This window comes from Ceratotherium simum, chromosome 3 (genome assembly GCF_057802395.1).
Source record: "Ceratotherium simum simum isolate JZ-2026a chromosome 3, ASM5780239v1, whole genome shotgun sequence".
In the NCBI taxonomy this organism is placed as follows: domain Eukaryota; kingdom Metazoa; phylum Chordata; class Mammalia; order Perissodactyla; family Rhinocerotidae; genus Ceratotherium; species Ceratotherium simum.
In genome coordinates, this window is record NC_141902.1 from 60,865,465 (window position 1) to 60,882,307 (window position 16,843).

Below are 16,843 nucleotides of genomic sequence, written 5' to 3' on the forward strand. Positions count from 1 at the left end.
CCTTCTTGATGTTCCAAGATTCCTTCTTTTATCATTTCCTTTCTATTTAGAGGATTTTCTTTAGCCATTCTTTTAGAGTTGGTATACTAGTGACAATTGATCTTCGTTTTTCTCCATCTTAGAATGTCTTGATTTCCCCTTTATTCCTAAAGGATATTTTCCCTAGATATAGGATTCTGGGTTGACGGTTTTCTTGAGCACTTAAAAAAAGTTGTGCCACTTTCTGTTGGCCTTCATGCTTTCTGATGAGAAATCCACTGTCATTTGAATTGTTTGTCCCTTGCAGGTAAGGTGTTGTTTTTCTGTTGCTGCTTCCAAGATTTTTTTCTCTGTCTTTAGTTTTCAGAAGTTTAACTATGTCTTGGTGGGGATTGCTTTGGTTTTTTCCTGTTTGGGTTTGGCTCAGCTTCTTGAATCTGTAAGTTTGTCTTTTGCCAAATTTGGGGATTCTTCAGACATTATTTCTTTGAGTACTTTTTTCAGCTTTGCCTCCTATCCCCTCTCTTTCTGGACTACAGTGATACAAATGCTAGCTCTTTGGTTACACTCCCACAGTCCTTGAGGCTCTGTTCACTTTTTTTCCAATCTATTCTCTGTTCTTCAGATTGGGTAATTTCTATTTTTCTATCTTCTAGTTCACTGATTCCTCTCTCCCCTTCATTCTGTTGTTGAGTCATCCACTGAATTTTGTATTTAGGTAATTGTAGTTTTCAGTTTTCAAAGTTTTCCGTTCCAAAACTTCAGTTTGGTTCCTCTTTATATATTCTATTTTCTTGAGGAAGCTTTCTGTTTCTTTGATGAGATTTTATATTTTTTCATTTGTTTCAAGTGTTTTTTTAATTCTTTGTAGAAGCATTTTTATGACGGCTGCTTTAAAATGTTTGTCAAATAATTCTAAGATCTCTGTCATTTTAATGTTGGTATCTAGTCATTGTCTTTTTTCATCAGTTTGAGATCTTCCTAGTTCTTGGTATGGTGAGTGATTTTCAATAGGAAATTTGACATTTTGGGTATTATGTTAGGAGACTCTGGTTCTTATTTAAATCTGCTTTAGCTCATTCCTCTGACACCCCTATTTATTCCCTCTGCATTTGAGGAATAAGCCCAACTAGGTGGGATATATCATCTTGGTTATGTATTGCTGGATTTCACTTGCTAATATATTTTTTTACCATTTTTGTTCATGTGAGAGGCTGGCTTAAATTTTTCTTTCCTTTAATGTTTGCCTTAGGTTTTAATATCAAGGTTAGTCTCGCCTCAATGAGTGAGTGCTATCTCTTTTTGAAATCTCTGGAAGAGTTTGGATAAAGTTGTTGTTATTTCCTTCCTAAATATTTGGAAGAATTTACCAGTGAAGCCATTTGAATCTGTAGTTTTCTTTGGAAGTAGGTTCATAACTGTGAGTTTAATTTCTTTAACAGGACTATTTTGATTATCTCTTTTGCCTATATCAATTTAGTAAATTAATTTTGACCAAGGAATTTGTCCATTTCATCTAAACTTTCAAATTTATTAGAATAAAGTTGTTTAGAGTATCCTCTAATTTTTTTTGTAATGTCTGTAGGATCTGTGGTGATGTACTTTTTCATTCCTGATGTTGGTTACTTCCGCCTTTCTCTTTTTTCTTGATCAGTCTCTCCAGGAGTTTATCAATTTTATTAGTATATTCAAAGAACCAAATTATGACCTTATTGATCCTTTCTACTGTATATTTTGTATTTTATTGGCATCTGCTCTTATCTTTATTATTTCTTCCTTTTTATTTCTTGGGAGTTTAATTTTCCCTTTTTTTTGTTTTTTTTGTGAGGAAGATGAGCCCTGAGCTAACATCCATGCCAATCCTCATCTATTTGCTGAACAAGACCAGCCCTGAGCTAACATCTATTGCCAATCCTCCTCCTTTTTTTTTCCCTTTTTTTTTTTTCCTCCCCAAAGCCCCAGTAGATAGTTGTATGTCATAGTTGCACATCCTTCTAGTTGCTTATATGGGATGTGGCCTCAGCATGGCCGGACAAGCGGTGTGTCGGTGTGTGCCCAGGATCCGAACCCGGGCCGCCAGTAGTGGAGCGCGTGCACTTAACTGCTAAGCCACGGGGCCAACCTCTAATTTTCCCATTGTTAAAAAACTTATTGGTACACATGCTTAGCTCATTAATTTTCAACTGTTATTTGTTTCTGATATATAAATTGAAGGTTAGAAATTTCACACAAAGCACTACTTTTGCCAAATCTCCTAAGTTGGTTATGTCATATTTTCATTATCATTTAATTCAAAACATTTTCTAATTTCCATCATGATTTCTTCTTTGACCCATAGACTATTTAAAAGCTATAAATTTGAGTACTTTCTAGTTATCTTTTTTGTTATTGGTTTCCAGCCTAATTCTATTGTTTAGAGAACATACCCTGTATGCTTTCAGTTACTTGAAATCTGAGTTGCTTTTTGGCCCTGGCATATGATCAACTTAGGTGAACATGTATTCTGCATTTGTTGGGTGAGATGTTCTGAATATATTCAATTAAGTCAATTTAGTCATGTTATCAAATTTATGTCTCTATTAATTTTTTTGCCCATTTATTCTATCAGTTGCTAAGAGGTATATGTTAACGTCTCCAACTATAATTGTAACTTGCTTATTTTTTAAAATTTTTTAGTTCCATCAGTTTTTTGTTCATATAAAACATATTTTTAATTTACTCCTTTATAGAAGGAAATGTGTTTTCCAACCAAAAAGTAAGAATTAAGTGCAGGTTTTAAGCAGGGGTGAGCAAACTTTTTCTGTAAAGGGCCAGATAGGAAATATTACAAGCATTGCATGCCACGTACAGTCTCTGTAACATATTCTTCTTTGGTTTTTATTTTTGCAACCCTTAAAAAATGGAAAAACCATTCTTAGCTTGAAGACCATACAAAAACAGGCTGCAGGCCAGATTTCATCTATATAGTTTGCAAACCCCTGACTTTAAGTATTAAAGTTTAATGTGTTCCAGGAATTACACTGAAAGCCAAATAAAATAAAAATCAATAGGTATATTTGTAAACCTAGTATATGCCCAGCTTCCAGCATTTTATCCTTTGTACTTTCAATATTATGAAATATCTCTGAGTTCCTTTAATGTGAAATTTTTTTTCTGGCATCTCATCCTCTGGAACATGTTCATCCTTTCATCACAACCGCTTTCCTCATTTTTGTTGATAAGTTAACCTTAACTCAGCTCCTCCCATTGCATTACTAGAGTCTTTTGAATGGTGGCAGTGTCAACATTCCCACGTTCAGTTATTTCTTCTATAATTCTATTTACAGTCAATTTCCATTTCACTTTCAGCACTATCAGCTTTTGTTCTTTTGCTGTACTTTCAACTTTGTTAACCAATTCTGTCTTTTAATTATCGATTTTTATAAGAAATCATATGGATTTATCTGAGAGACAAGAAGGCAATATCCCCACATTCTTTCCAATCTGTGTGTGAGCTCAAAAACAGATACACAATGACTAATCACTGACAGACTTTGAAAGAGGTGACATGATTGGTCACTGATCATCATATGTATCTGTCATTTATACAGGGATTTGTGGAATAAAGATCTAGCAGCAAAGTTTGTGCTTTATGCCTTTCCTCCCGGTTAATATACTATAGTATATTAATTTGGATTAACTTGAACCATATTGTTGGAGGACTGGCATTATTTAACTAAACTGTGGTAAGAATTTTGTGCATATTGGAACAGTACAAAGTGAGGACTGTATGTACATTAAATGTGAATGGTCTAAATAAATGTTCCATTTATAGAGCACAGGCAGAGTAGATTTAGCATAAATCTTAAGGGCCTCAGGATTTTTGGAATGGTAAATGAGCATTGGCTTCAACTTAAAGTCACCAGCTGGGGCCAGCCCTGTGGCTTAGCGGTCAAGTGCGCGTGCTCCACTGCTGGCGGCCCGGGTTCAGATCCCGGGCGCGCACCGACGCACTGCTTCTCTGGCCATGCTGAGGCCGCGTCCCACATACAGCAACTAGAAGGATGTGCAGCTATGACATACAACTATCTACTGGGGCTTTGGGGATAAAATAAATAAATAAAATTATAAAAAAAAAAAAAAAAGTCACCAGCTGCATTAGCCCCTAACAAGAGAGTCAGCCTGTCCTTTGAAACTTTGAAGCCAGGCATTGACTTCTCTCTAGCTATTAAAGTCCTAGATGGCATCTTCTTCCAATACAAAGCTGTTTCCTCTACATTGAAAATCTGTTGTTTAATGTAGCCACCTTCGTTAATTATCTTAGCTAGACCTTCTGGATAACTTGCTGCAACTTCTACATCAGTACTTGCTGCTTCACCTTCCTTTTATGTTATGGAGATGGCTTCTTTCCTTAAACCTCATGCACCAACCTCTGCTAGCTTCAGACTTTTCTTCTGCAGCTTCCTCACCTCCCTCAGCCTTCCTAGAATTGAAGAGAGTTAGGGCCTTGCTCTGGATTAGGCTTGGGCTTAAGGGAATGTTGTGGCTGATTTGATCTTCTATCCCGACCACTAAAACTTTCTCCATATCAGCAATAAGGCTGTTTTGCTTTCCTATCACTCATGTGTTCAGCGGAGTAGCACTTTTAATTTCCTTCAAGCACTTTTCCTTTGCGTTCACAACCTGGCTGACTGTTGGACACAAGAGGCCCGGCTTCTGGCCTGTCTCAGCTTTTGACACGGCTTCCTCACTAAGCTTCGTCATTTCCAGCTTCTGATTTCAAGTGAGAGATGTGCAACTCTTCCTTTCACTTGAACACTTAGAGGCCATTGTAAGGTTATTAATTGGCCTAATTTCAATATTGTTATGTCTCAGGGAACAGGCAGGCCCGAGGAGAGGGAGAAAGATGAGGAAATGGCTGGTCAGTGGAGCAGTCAGAACACACACAACATTTATCAATTAAGTTTGCCATTTTATATGGGCACGGTTCATGGTGCCCCAAAACAATTACAATAGTAACATCAAAGATCACTGATCATACATTACCATAACAAATATACTAATCATGAAAAAGTTGGAAATATTTCAAGAATTACCAAAATATGACATGGAGACACAAAGTGCACAAATGCTGTTAGAAAAACGGGACCAACAGACTTGCTTGACACACGGTGGCCACAAACTTTCAATTTGTAAAAAACGCAATAGCTGCAAAGTGCAATAAAGCAAAGTGCAGTAAAACGAGGTATGCCTATATTAGAAAAGTAGAAAGATCTAAGCTCCCACCTTAAGAAACTAGAAAAAGAAAAGCAAATTATACCCAAAGCAAGCAGAAGGAAGGAAATAATAGGAATAAAAGTAAAAGTCAATGAAATTGAAAAATAGAAAAAAATAGAGAAACTTAGTGAAACTGAATTCTTTTTCTTGGAAACTATCATCAAAATTGGTAAAATTCTAGCCAGACTTATCAAGATAAAAAGATAGAAGGCACAAATTACCAATATCAGGAATGAAAGAGGAGACATCATTACAAATCCTATAGACATTTAAAGGATGGTATGGGAACATTATAAATAGGTTTACACCAATACTTTGCACAATTTAGATGAATGGACAAATTCCTGAAAGACAGATATTACCTAAGCTCACTCAACAAGAAATATATAACCTGATTAGTCCTATATTTATTAAGTAAATTTAATTTGTACTTCAAACCTTCTAAGGCATCCTTGGTAAAGTCTACCAAACAACTAAGAAATATTGCTGATTCTACACAAATTTTTCCAGAAAATAGACTAGGAGGAAACACTCCTCAGATCATTTTATGAAGCCAGCATCACTCTGATATCACAACCAGACAAAGACATTAGAAGACAAGAAAACCTCAGCCCTATATTCTTCATGAAATGCAAAAATCCTCCACAAAATATTAGCAAATTGAATCCTGCAATATTAAAAAAGGATAATACACATCATGACCATGTAGGGTTTATCCTAGGAAGGCAGGACTGTTTCAACATTTAAAAATTAATGTAAGTCATCACATCAACAGACTGAAGAAGAAAAACCATATGACCATTTCATTTCAAGGAATGAAAATAAAATAAAATTCAACATCCATTTGTATTAAAAACCCTAAGCAAACTAAGAATATGAGGGAACTTCTTCAGCCTGATATAGGACATCTACCACTAAAATCATACTTATCGGTGAAAGGCCAACTGCTTTCTCCCTAAGATCAGGAACAAGGCAAGGATGTCCACTCTCACCATATCTATTCAACATTGTACTAAAGATCCTAGCCAATGCAGTGAGGTAAGAAAAAGAAACAAAGGCATGCAGATAGAAAAGGAAGAAATAAAACTGTCCCCCTTTCTAAACAGCATGATTACTACATAGAAAATGTAAAGAATCTACCAAAAAAAAAAAAAAAAGCTATTAGAATGAATAAGGGAGTTTAGCATGGATTCAGGATATAAGGTTAATATACAAAAGTTAGGTAAATTTCTATATACTAGAAATGAAAAATGGAAATTGAATTTTAAAAAACAATGCCATTAAAATAACATAAAAAAAGTATAAAATTTAAAAATATGTGCAAAATCTATGATAAAAACTCCAAAATGCTAATGAAAAAAAAATTCAAAGAAGACCTAAATAAATGGAAAGGTAAGCCATGTTCAAGGATTGGAAGACTCAGTATTTTTATGATGTTAATGCTCCCCAAATTATCTATAAATTCAATGCAACCTAAATCAAGATCAGTAGAATGTTTTTTTTTCTTTTTTTTTTTTTTAAAGATTTTATTTATTCATTTTTTCCCCCCAAAGCCCCAGTAGATAGTTGTATGTCATAGGTTCACATCCTTCTAGTTGCTGTACGTGGGACTCGGCCTCGGGTTGGACGGAGAAGTGGTGCCTTGGGGCGTGCCCGGGATCCGAACCCGGGCCGCCAGCATCAGAGCGCACGCACCTAACCGCTAAGCCACGGAGCCGGCCCAGTAGAATGTTTTTGTAGAAATTGACAAGTCAATTCTAATATTTGTATGGAAAGGCAAAGATGGTACAATAGCCAAATCAATTTTGAAAAAGAAAAACATCAGAAGACTCATGTTACTTGAGTTAGTATAAAGCTATAGTTATCAGGACAGTGTGGTATTGGCAAAAGGATAAACATAGGCATCAATGGAATAGAATAGAGAGTTCAGAAGTAAACATATACATACATGGTCAATTGAGTTTTGATAAAGGTGCAAAGGCAATTCAATGAAGAAAGGATAATCTTTTCAACAAATGGTGCTGGAACAACCAAAAATAAAAATATATAGACCCTTGACCCATACCTTGCACCATATACAAAAATTTACTCAAAATGGGTCATAGAACTAAATGTAAGCCTAAAACTTTTAGAAGAAAACAAAGGGGGAAATTTTTGTTTCCTTGAGCTAGGCAAAGATTTCTTAGATTTCACACCAAAAGCATAATCCATAAGAGTAAAAAATCAATATATTAAACTTCATCAAAATTTAAAATTTCTACTCTTTGAAAGACAGTGTTAAGAAAATGAAAAGAAAAGGTACTGATTGGGAGTTAATGTTTCAAAACACATACTTGAAAAGAATATTTGTCCAGAATATATAAAGAACTCTCAAAACTCAATACTAAGAAAACAAGCAACCTGATACATAATGGACAAAAGATTTGAACAAACATTTTACCAAAGAATACATATGGATAGTAAATAGATACATGAAAGCATGCTTAACATCATTAGTCACTAGGGAAATACAAATTAAAACAAGTCTTAATAAATATAAGACAATGGAAATCATGTCAAGCTTCTTTTCCAACCACAATGCTATGAAACTAGATATCAATTACAAGAGGAAAACTGATGAATTCACAAATATGTACAGATTAAACAACATGTTCCTGAACAACCTATGGCTCAAAGAAGAAATCAAAAGGGAAATAAAAAATATCTTGAGACAAATGAAAATGGAAACACAAGATATCAAAACATAAAGGATGCAGCAAAAGCAGTTCTAAGAGAGACATTTATGGTGATAAACATCTTACATTAAGCAAAAAGAAAGATCAAAAATAAACAACCTAACTTTATACCTCAAGAAACTAGAAAAAGGAAAGCAAAGCCGAAAGTTCAAAGGAAGGATATAACAAAGATCAGAGTGGAAATAAATAAAATAAAGACTAGAAAGACAAAGTATCAGTGAAAATAAGAGCTGGTTTTTTTGAAAAGATAAAGAAAGTTGACAAACCTTTAGCTGGACTAAGAAAAAAGATAGAAGACTCAAATAAATAAAATCAGAAATGAAAGAGGAGACATTACAACTGATAACACAGAAACACTAAGGATCATAAGAAACTACTATGAACAATTATACGCCAAAAAATTAGATAACCTAGAAGAAATGATAAATTTCTAGAAACATAAACCTACCAAGTCTGAATCATGAAGAAACAGAAAATCTGAACAGACCAATTACTAGTAAGGAGTAATCAAAACAGTAATCAAAAACCTCCTAACAAAGAAAATTCCAGAACCAGATGGTTTCACTGGTAAATTCTACCAAGGATTTAAAGAAAAATTAATACCAATCCTTCTCAAATTCTTCCAAAAAATAGAAGAGAAGGGAACGCTTTCAAACTCATTTTATGATGCCAGCTTTACCTTCATACCAAAGCCAGATAAGGACACTACAAGAAAAGAAAAATTTTACAGGCCATTATTCCTGATGAACATAGAAGTAAAAATTCCCCCCAAAATATTAGCAAACTGAATTCAACAGCACATTAAAAGGATCATACACCATGATCAAGTGGAATTTATTCCTAGGATGCAAGGATGGTTCAACATATGCAAATCAGTAAATGTGATATATCACATTAAGAAAATGAGGGATAAAAATCATCTGATCATATCAACAGATGCAGAAAAAGCATTTGACAAAATGCAACGTCCTTTCAAGATAAAAACTCTCAACAAATTGAATATTAAAGGAACAGACTTCATACATATGACAACCCACAGCTAACATTATACTCAACAGTGAAGAGCTAAAAGCTTTTCTTCTAAGATCAAGAACAAGACAAGGATGCCCATTCTTGCCACTTTTATTCAACATAGTTCTGGAAGTCCTAGCCAGAGCAATTAGGCAAGAAAAAGAAATAAAAGGCATCTAAATCAGAAAGGGAGAAGTAAAATTGTCTCTGCAGATGCCATGATATTGTATATAGAAAACCCTAAAGATGCCACCAAAAAAAGGTTAGAACCAATAAACAAATTCAGTAAAGTTGCAGGATACAAAATCAATGTACAAAAATAAGTTTCATTTCTATACACTAACAATGAACTATCAGAAAGAGAAATTAAGAAAAAATCTCATTTACAATTGCATCAAAAAGAATAAAATACTTAGGAATAAGTTTAACCAAGGAAGTGAAAGATCTGTACACTGAAAAATATAAAACAATGATGAAAGAAACTGAAAAAGACACAAATAAATGGAAAGATATTCTGTGTTCATGGATTGGAAGAATTAATACTGTTAAAATGGCCATACTACTCAAAGCAATCTACAGACTCAGTGCAATCCCTATTAAAATTCCAATGGCATTTTTCACAGAAATAGAAAAACCCATCCTAATATTTGTATGGAACCACAAGAAGACCCCACATAGTGAATGCAGCCTTGAGAAAGAACAGGGCTGGAGGCATCACACTTCCTGATTCCAAACTATATTACAAAGCTATAGCAATTAAAACAGTATGGTATTGGGATAAAAACAGACACATAGATCAATGAAACAGAATAGAGAACCTAGAAATAAACCCATGCTTTTATGGTCAATTAATTTTTGACAAAGGATCCAAGAATATACAATGGGGAAAGGATAATCTCTTCAATAAATGGTGGTGGGAAAACTGGACAGCCAAATTAAAAAGAATGAAACTGGACTTCTATCTTATGCCATATACAACAATCAACTCAAAATGAATTAAAGACTTGAACATAAGACCTGAAACCATAAAACTCCTAGAAGAAAGCATCGAGCATAAGGTGTAAGCTCTGGGCAATGATTTTTTGGATTTGACACCAAAAGCAAAGGCAACAAAAGCAAAAATAAACAAATGAGCCTACATCAAACTAAAAAGCTTCTGCACAGCAAAGGAAACCATCAACAAAATGAAAAGGCAATCTACAGCAATGGATAAAATATTTGCAAACCACATATCCAATAAAGGGTTAATATACAAAATATACAAGAAACTCATACAACTCAATAGCAAAACAACAAATAACCCAATTGAAAAATGGGGAAAGGACCTGAATAGACATTTTTCCAAAGAAGACAAACAAATGGCCAACAGGGACATGCACAGGTGCTCAGCACTAATCGTCAGAGAAATGCAAATGAAAACCACAATGAGGTATCACGTCACACCTGCTAGAACAGCTATCATCAAAAAGAGGAGGGATAACAAATGCTAGTGAGCATGTGGAGAAAAGGTAATCATTGTACCCCGTTGGTGGGAATGTAAACCGGTAAAGCCACTATGGAAAACAGTATGGAGATTCCTCAAGAAATTAAAAATAGAACTACCATATGATCCAGCAATCCTACTTCTGGGTATACATTCAAAGGAAATGAAATCATTATCTTGAGAGAGATCTGTATTCTCATTTCATTGCAGCATTATTCATAGCAGCCAAGGTGTGGACAACTTAAGTGTCTGTTAGCAGATGAACGAATAAAGAAAATGTGATCTATGCAGCCTTAAAAGAGAAGGAAATCCTGCCATTTGCGACAACATAGACAAACCTGGAGGGCATTATGCTAAGTGAAATAAGCCAGACAGAGAAAGACAAATACTGCATGGTATCACTTATTTGTGGAATCTAAAAAAAAAAAAAAAAAAAAAGTCACAGAAACAGAGAGTAGAAAAGTGGTTGTCAAGGGTTGAGGGCTGGGGGAAATAGGGAGAGGTTCATAAAAGGGTACAAACTGTCAGCTAGAGGATGACTAATGTCTGAGGATCTAATGTAAAACATGGTTACTATAGTTAATAACACTGTATTTGAAATTTGCTAACTTAAGAGAGCAGAACTTGAATGTTGTCACTAATTAAAAAAACGATAAATATATGAGGCGACGGGTGTATTAATTAACTAGATGGGGGGAATCCTCTCACAATGTATACATATATCAAATCACCACAAAGTACACTTTAAATATCTTACAGTTCTATCAGTTATACCTCAATAAAGCTGAAATTTAAAAAAAGAGGAAGCACAAAAAAATAATATTAAAATGAAAAAAGATAAATACTACAGATACATAGAATTTTTTATAAATCATAGTGTGGTAACTTTATGCCAACACATTTTTAAAAATGAAATGAAAATTTTCCTAGAAAAATCTAGATTGCCAAAATTAACTCAAGAAAAAATAGGAAACTTAAAAAAACAATATCATTAGATAATTTGAATTGGTAGTCAAAAATATTTCTCTGTCTTAAACACACACATGGACATGTGCACACACACAAAAACATACTAGAGAAAAAAGCTCTCAGACCTTTTATAGGCAAGTTTTACCAACTTTAAAGGATCAGGTAATTCTTATTTTATGCGATTCCTTATAAAAAGAAAAGAAGGAAAGCTTATAAGTGATTTTATGAAGCTACTGTAACTTTGATAACAAAATTGGACTAGGACAGTACAAGAAAAAAATACATAGATCAGTGTCAGGAACACAGAGGCAAATATTATAAATAAAAGTTAGCAATATGTTTCTTTATATTCATCATGAGCAAGGAAGGATGTAAGGAAGATTCAAGGTTAGAAAAATCTAACAATATAATTCACCATGTTAACAGAATAAAAAAGAAAAACTCGATGATCACAATATACACCAGCATAAAAAACAATCTTTCAATACGATTCAACACTGATGATAAGGAAAAAGCCTCTGGGCAGAGTAGAAGTAGAAGAGAATTTTCTGAACCTGATTATTGTTTTCAGCCAAAACCCCAGAGCAAACAATATTCTTAGTAGGGAAACTTCAGAAAGTATTCTATTCCTCCATTAAAAGCAGAGACAGTTCAAGGATGACCACTACTGCCACCACTGTTGGACATTGTCCTTGAGGCCCCAGCACACACAATAAGACAAAGAATGAAATGGAGAGAAGGAGGAGGGAGGGATGGGTACTAGCCAGGAATGCATGTGACTACAAACATCAGAAACCCTAACTACCAGTGGCTTAAACACTTGAGTTCATTTGTCTCACACATAAAAACTCAGGAAGTAGGGAGTCTAGGGCTGGTGGTGCTGATCAACAGGGCTGTAAGGCTCTCTTTCTGCATTGCTTTCCTTAGCATGTTTGATTTCATCCTCATGCTTGTCACCTCATGGCTCTAAGATGGCTCCTGTAGTTTTGGGCCTCACCGTACACATTTCATGTAGGAAGAGGGGAAAATAGAAGTGCCAGTCTCTTCCCAGAAGCCCCTGGATGGACATCCCCTTACATCTCATTGGCTACATGGCCACTGTTAGCTATAAGAAAGGCTGGGAAAGTGAATGTCCAAGGAGAAGATTAGGGTTAGGATTAGGATTTGGGACATACTTATACTAAATACTTAGTACGATAAGTTATGCCTGGCCTAACCCATTCATGAAAGTCTGTTCTTGGGTGGATATTAAATATATTTAATATTCAGGGCATACTTACACCAAAACATTATTTGTTGTTTATCTAAAATTAAAATTTAACTGCGTGTTCTTTTTAAGATTTTTTGCTAAATCTTGCAACACTTGGAGCTGGGCATGTTGTTACCCTGGAAACACTGGGGTTCTGAAATTAGCCTGGAAGAAAGGGAGATGGCTACTTGAGCAGCACGTGTCAATAACTATCACAGAAGCCTACAAGTTTCTCCAGAAAAACAAGGGCTTTTTCCCTGACATTAACACTGGCAAAATTGGTCATACAGATTTTTCCAGAAGGGAAATTGAGTAGCAAAATAGGCAGTGCCCTCAGATACAGTTTTGTTAAAGATGGAGACACATTCTTCAAATGCATGTATCCCATAAAATCCGAGACTATGTGAAGTTATAATTTAGTGACAGAATTTCTGCAGGTCATAGAGATACCATTAACCGTGGATAATCCACGTGAAATTACAAATCTTTTAGATCTTTATCCTACCAAATTTCATTAAAATTTTACTAAAATCCTTTTAAAATTATGCCCACTTGAAAATTTATCAGCTGCTATTTTGTTTCATTTTGGAAATTTAACCATAAATCTCACTTGTCTGCAGGAGCCTGAAAGTTAAACAAAAAGTATTCTGAGCCTGCAGACAATGGGAATAACTGGCTTTACGGGTGAATCTGTAGATTCAAAGCAGCCTGGGTGCAGGGTGTGGACTGGCCTTCAGAAGTGGGAGAGCCGAGTCCAAGTGGACAATGGGGCAGGAGAGCACAAAGGTCTAGGCACAAATTTATAGACTCTAAATGGAGTCTTAATACTCTCTAGCCAACTGCCCAGGGTCAGGGAGGGTGGTAGGCAGTCTCATAGACAGGGAGGCTCACTGGAAGCCAGCCAGTTTTACCAGAAAGGTGGTAAAACTGGGTTGGTCAGATGCAACAAACAAATCCCTTTTGTGAAGGTGAGTTTTAGTGATAAGACTCTGGAATTCCTGCTACCCTTCAAGAGATGGCTGAAGATATTCCTTGCAGCCCACCGGGGGCAATGTCAGAGAACTGAGTCCTCAAGGTGGAATTCTTAATTCTATGCTGATGTGCTGTATTTGATCAGCATCTGTCAATTCTTTCTAAGATTGTTGTTATAGAACTGACATAAAAGGGGAAGTGAGTTGAAAGAAGCCTCATTTCTTTGACTCAATTAACTATTTAAATAAATTACTTGTTGTCTTTCTTGGAATCAGTAGTTTAAGGATTTGTCTCCCGTGAGAATGTCAGAGCTGGGCTGTTTGTAAAGGGCAGTTGGGTTTGCTGCCAGGCAACAGGAAGACGTGATTCTCTCCCAAGTATTGTCTACCATGTAGGCTTATTCCCCTATGGAGTAGATGTGGTCTCCAAAAGATGTTGCTTATGGATTTAATTAATTTCAAAAATAATATTTACTGTTTTTCACTTGTATTATTTCCCCCAAGCCATTTAAATTCTTTAGAGTCATCTTTTTTAATGACTACACAATAGACTAGTCCATCATATGTAGTTATATTAATTTACCTTTTAAATGAACTTGGGAATATGGTTATTTAAAGAAATCTTATAGCAAAACATTTTATAAGACAAAGACTACTCTCTAATTTGCCTGCTTTTTAAAAATTTGCCTTTTCATCTAGGCAGTTTGCATAAGGCAAGCTGACCTTACATTCTGACGAAACTGTTGCCCTCCCATGCTTTTTGCTTTCCTTTTGAAGTCAATGATCACAAATGTTTCATTGAATTGATATAGGAAAGACTGATAGTGAACAGTCAATGGCTGACAGAGTCACTTGGCTTTCAAGGTACAAACCCAATAGCATCAACCCAATGACTCAGCCTCTCTTTCTGGAAGATGTAACATTGCACCACCTCCATCCACAGCCCCTTTCGCTGCACCTCAGAAACCAAAGCCAACTCCAGCAGAAGTGAAGATCTCTCCCAAGAAAAAAAGATCAAAGGTATTTATATTTCTAACTAATGAAAGAAAGTTGTTCTTATTTACAATATTCTCAGGGAGATTTTTGGTAATACACATTTTATAGTGTTGTACCTTTCCCGTAGAAATAAATACTATTTCAGCTTCTGCTGGGATGCATTTGATTTTAAAAGGGGGGAGTGTGACATTATCTCTACCATGACATTATCAATGGGGTCTAAAAAAATTCAATCATGTCACATTATTGCAAGATTAATTAAATGACTATGTCAACCTAGACTGATAGCTGGTCAAGAGTCTAAGAGTCGGGAATACAATAGCTGTTGCTTTATATCCAAATTTGTGTTGCATGGGGTATGTTATTGTGAGGTTTTACTGTATTTCGTCTTTAAGCATGGGATAAAAAAGCAAGCTCTTCAATTTTGCACGGAATGCCTTAATGAGGGAGGGGAAGGAATTCTATATTCTCTAACATGAAGACCTCACAGTACAACGTATTCAGCCTCATGGAGATTCTCCTGGTTTCAAGATGCTGGACTTTCGTGGCTTGCTTTCTTATGTTTATGAGCCACAGACAGACTTGTGATAATTGAAACTTTTCACCACAGAAAGGAGACAGCTGGCAGTGTCTTTTTCTGGGTTTACCCTATGTGGTCATGTTTACAGCTGCTCCCATTATAAAAAAGAAAGAAAGAAAGAGAAATGGAAGAGTGGCACAGAAGAAATTATTCCTACTGTGTCTACATAGTAAACTGTTACCTGTTCTTCCCAGACCTTCATCTTTTAACGCCCAAATCTTCCTCAAGATGTTTTCACTGTATTTGCAGCACTGGTGGGCTGTTTCCCCTTAAGAGGTTTCCAAGCTGTTTGTGTAGCAGCATGTCATGTGACACCCCAGTTGCCATGGCAAATATTTGTGTTTCATGAAAAACGTGGGTAAAAAAAAAATCAATGTAAATGGCCAAATCCCAAGACAGACAGGCCTTCAGGCGAGTGTTTGGCCTGCACCATTATGGTTTCAAATTCAGCTGTTTAACAGGCTGTGCGGAGGCCATGAGCTAATGTGCATAATAGGAACAGGCGGGGGCACCTGTTTTGATTCTCACCATCTTCCCACAGTTTTATAGATAACAGATCTACAGGTAATACAAATATGACTAAGTTTTAGCCAGTAAGCGGTCTACCAAAAAAAAATTTTTTTAAATAATGACATTTTCTGAACACTAATTAACCCTGCCTTTAATTTCTCTCTGTTGACTTCACAAAGCTTCCCCCTACTGCTAAAAGCAGTAATATTTAAAGACTCTTTCCTGTGGTCCCAAATTGGTACATTTCTGAATTGACTCTTCAATGGTAAATGTAATTATTCATATACTCTGAGGAAAGTGTCCTAGCATGGCAGTTAAAAGTCTAAGGGAAAGACTGCCTTATGCCTGGCCTCATGATAGAGCCAGAACAGATCTTGGATCAGGCCCCAGTGCCCAGCAGTGGGGTGCTTCACACAGAGAAGCCCTTTCTTGTAAATACTTCTCTGTGTGTCCCCTAGAAGTGGGTCTTTGCATCTGATTATAGTTGTTTTTGTAAATATTTACTTTGTCAAACTCTAGCTTCAAAGCAAACAGGGCCCTTGGCAAGGAGAGCGTCATTGTCTGGGGTGGGAAGGTCTTTCTAATTATTAGCTCCTGCCTGCCTGGAAAGAGGGCACAGGCTGGCCCAGCGGGGGAAGCCGGGGGAGGAGGGGGGTGGGGAGACTCTGTGCCTTCTATTTGTTTTGCAAAATTGCCCATGAGAGTCATTTTGATTTAAACTGTGTCTCCTTCTTTATTGTAGGGGAAAAGCAAAAGGTCAAGAGGACATCATGATAGGAAGGTGTGTAATTTGTGTGACTAGTTGAAATTTGGGGTCTGTCACCTGATGTCCCTTCCTTTTGCTGCAGGGCAAAAGTATGGGAGATGGGTTTGACAGCTGGACACAACAACAAAAGTTCTTTTGCTCTTCTTTTATAAAAGACATTAGATCCTGTTTTCAGAAAAAAAACATGGTTCATTTAAAGTGCAAAACCTTTTTTCTTCCCCCCTCTGTTGGGACTGAATTACTTTTCAGTCCAAAAAAGTGATTGAGCATACTCAAAATATGACTGAATCATATCAGTCTTCAATCTCAATCTAAATTTTTCATCTTTTACAAGTATG

The 16,843-nt window shown here is 35.9% G+C and overlaps 1 protein-coding gene across 1 annotated transcript in view; it reads left to right on the plus strand.

Moving 5' to 3' along the window:
* The window catches only part of IQCH (IQ motif containing H), a 195,093-nt gene that overhangs the window by 70,905 nt on the left and 107,345 nt on the right, over positions 1-16,843 (plus strand). Inside the window, 2 exon segments of the mRNA XM_014780852.2 lie at positions 14,597-14,673; positions 16,482-16,520. Of these exon segments, the coding sequence (XP_014636338.2) occupies positions 14,597-14,673; positions 16,482-16,520 (116 nt within the window).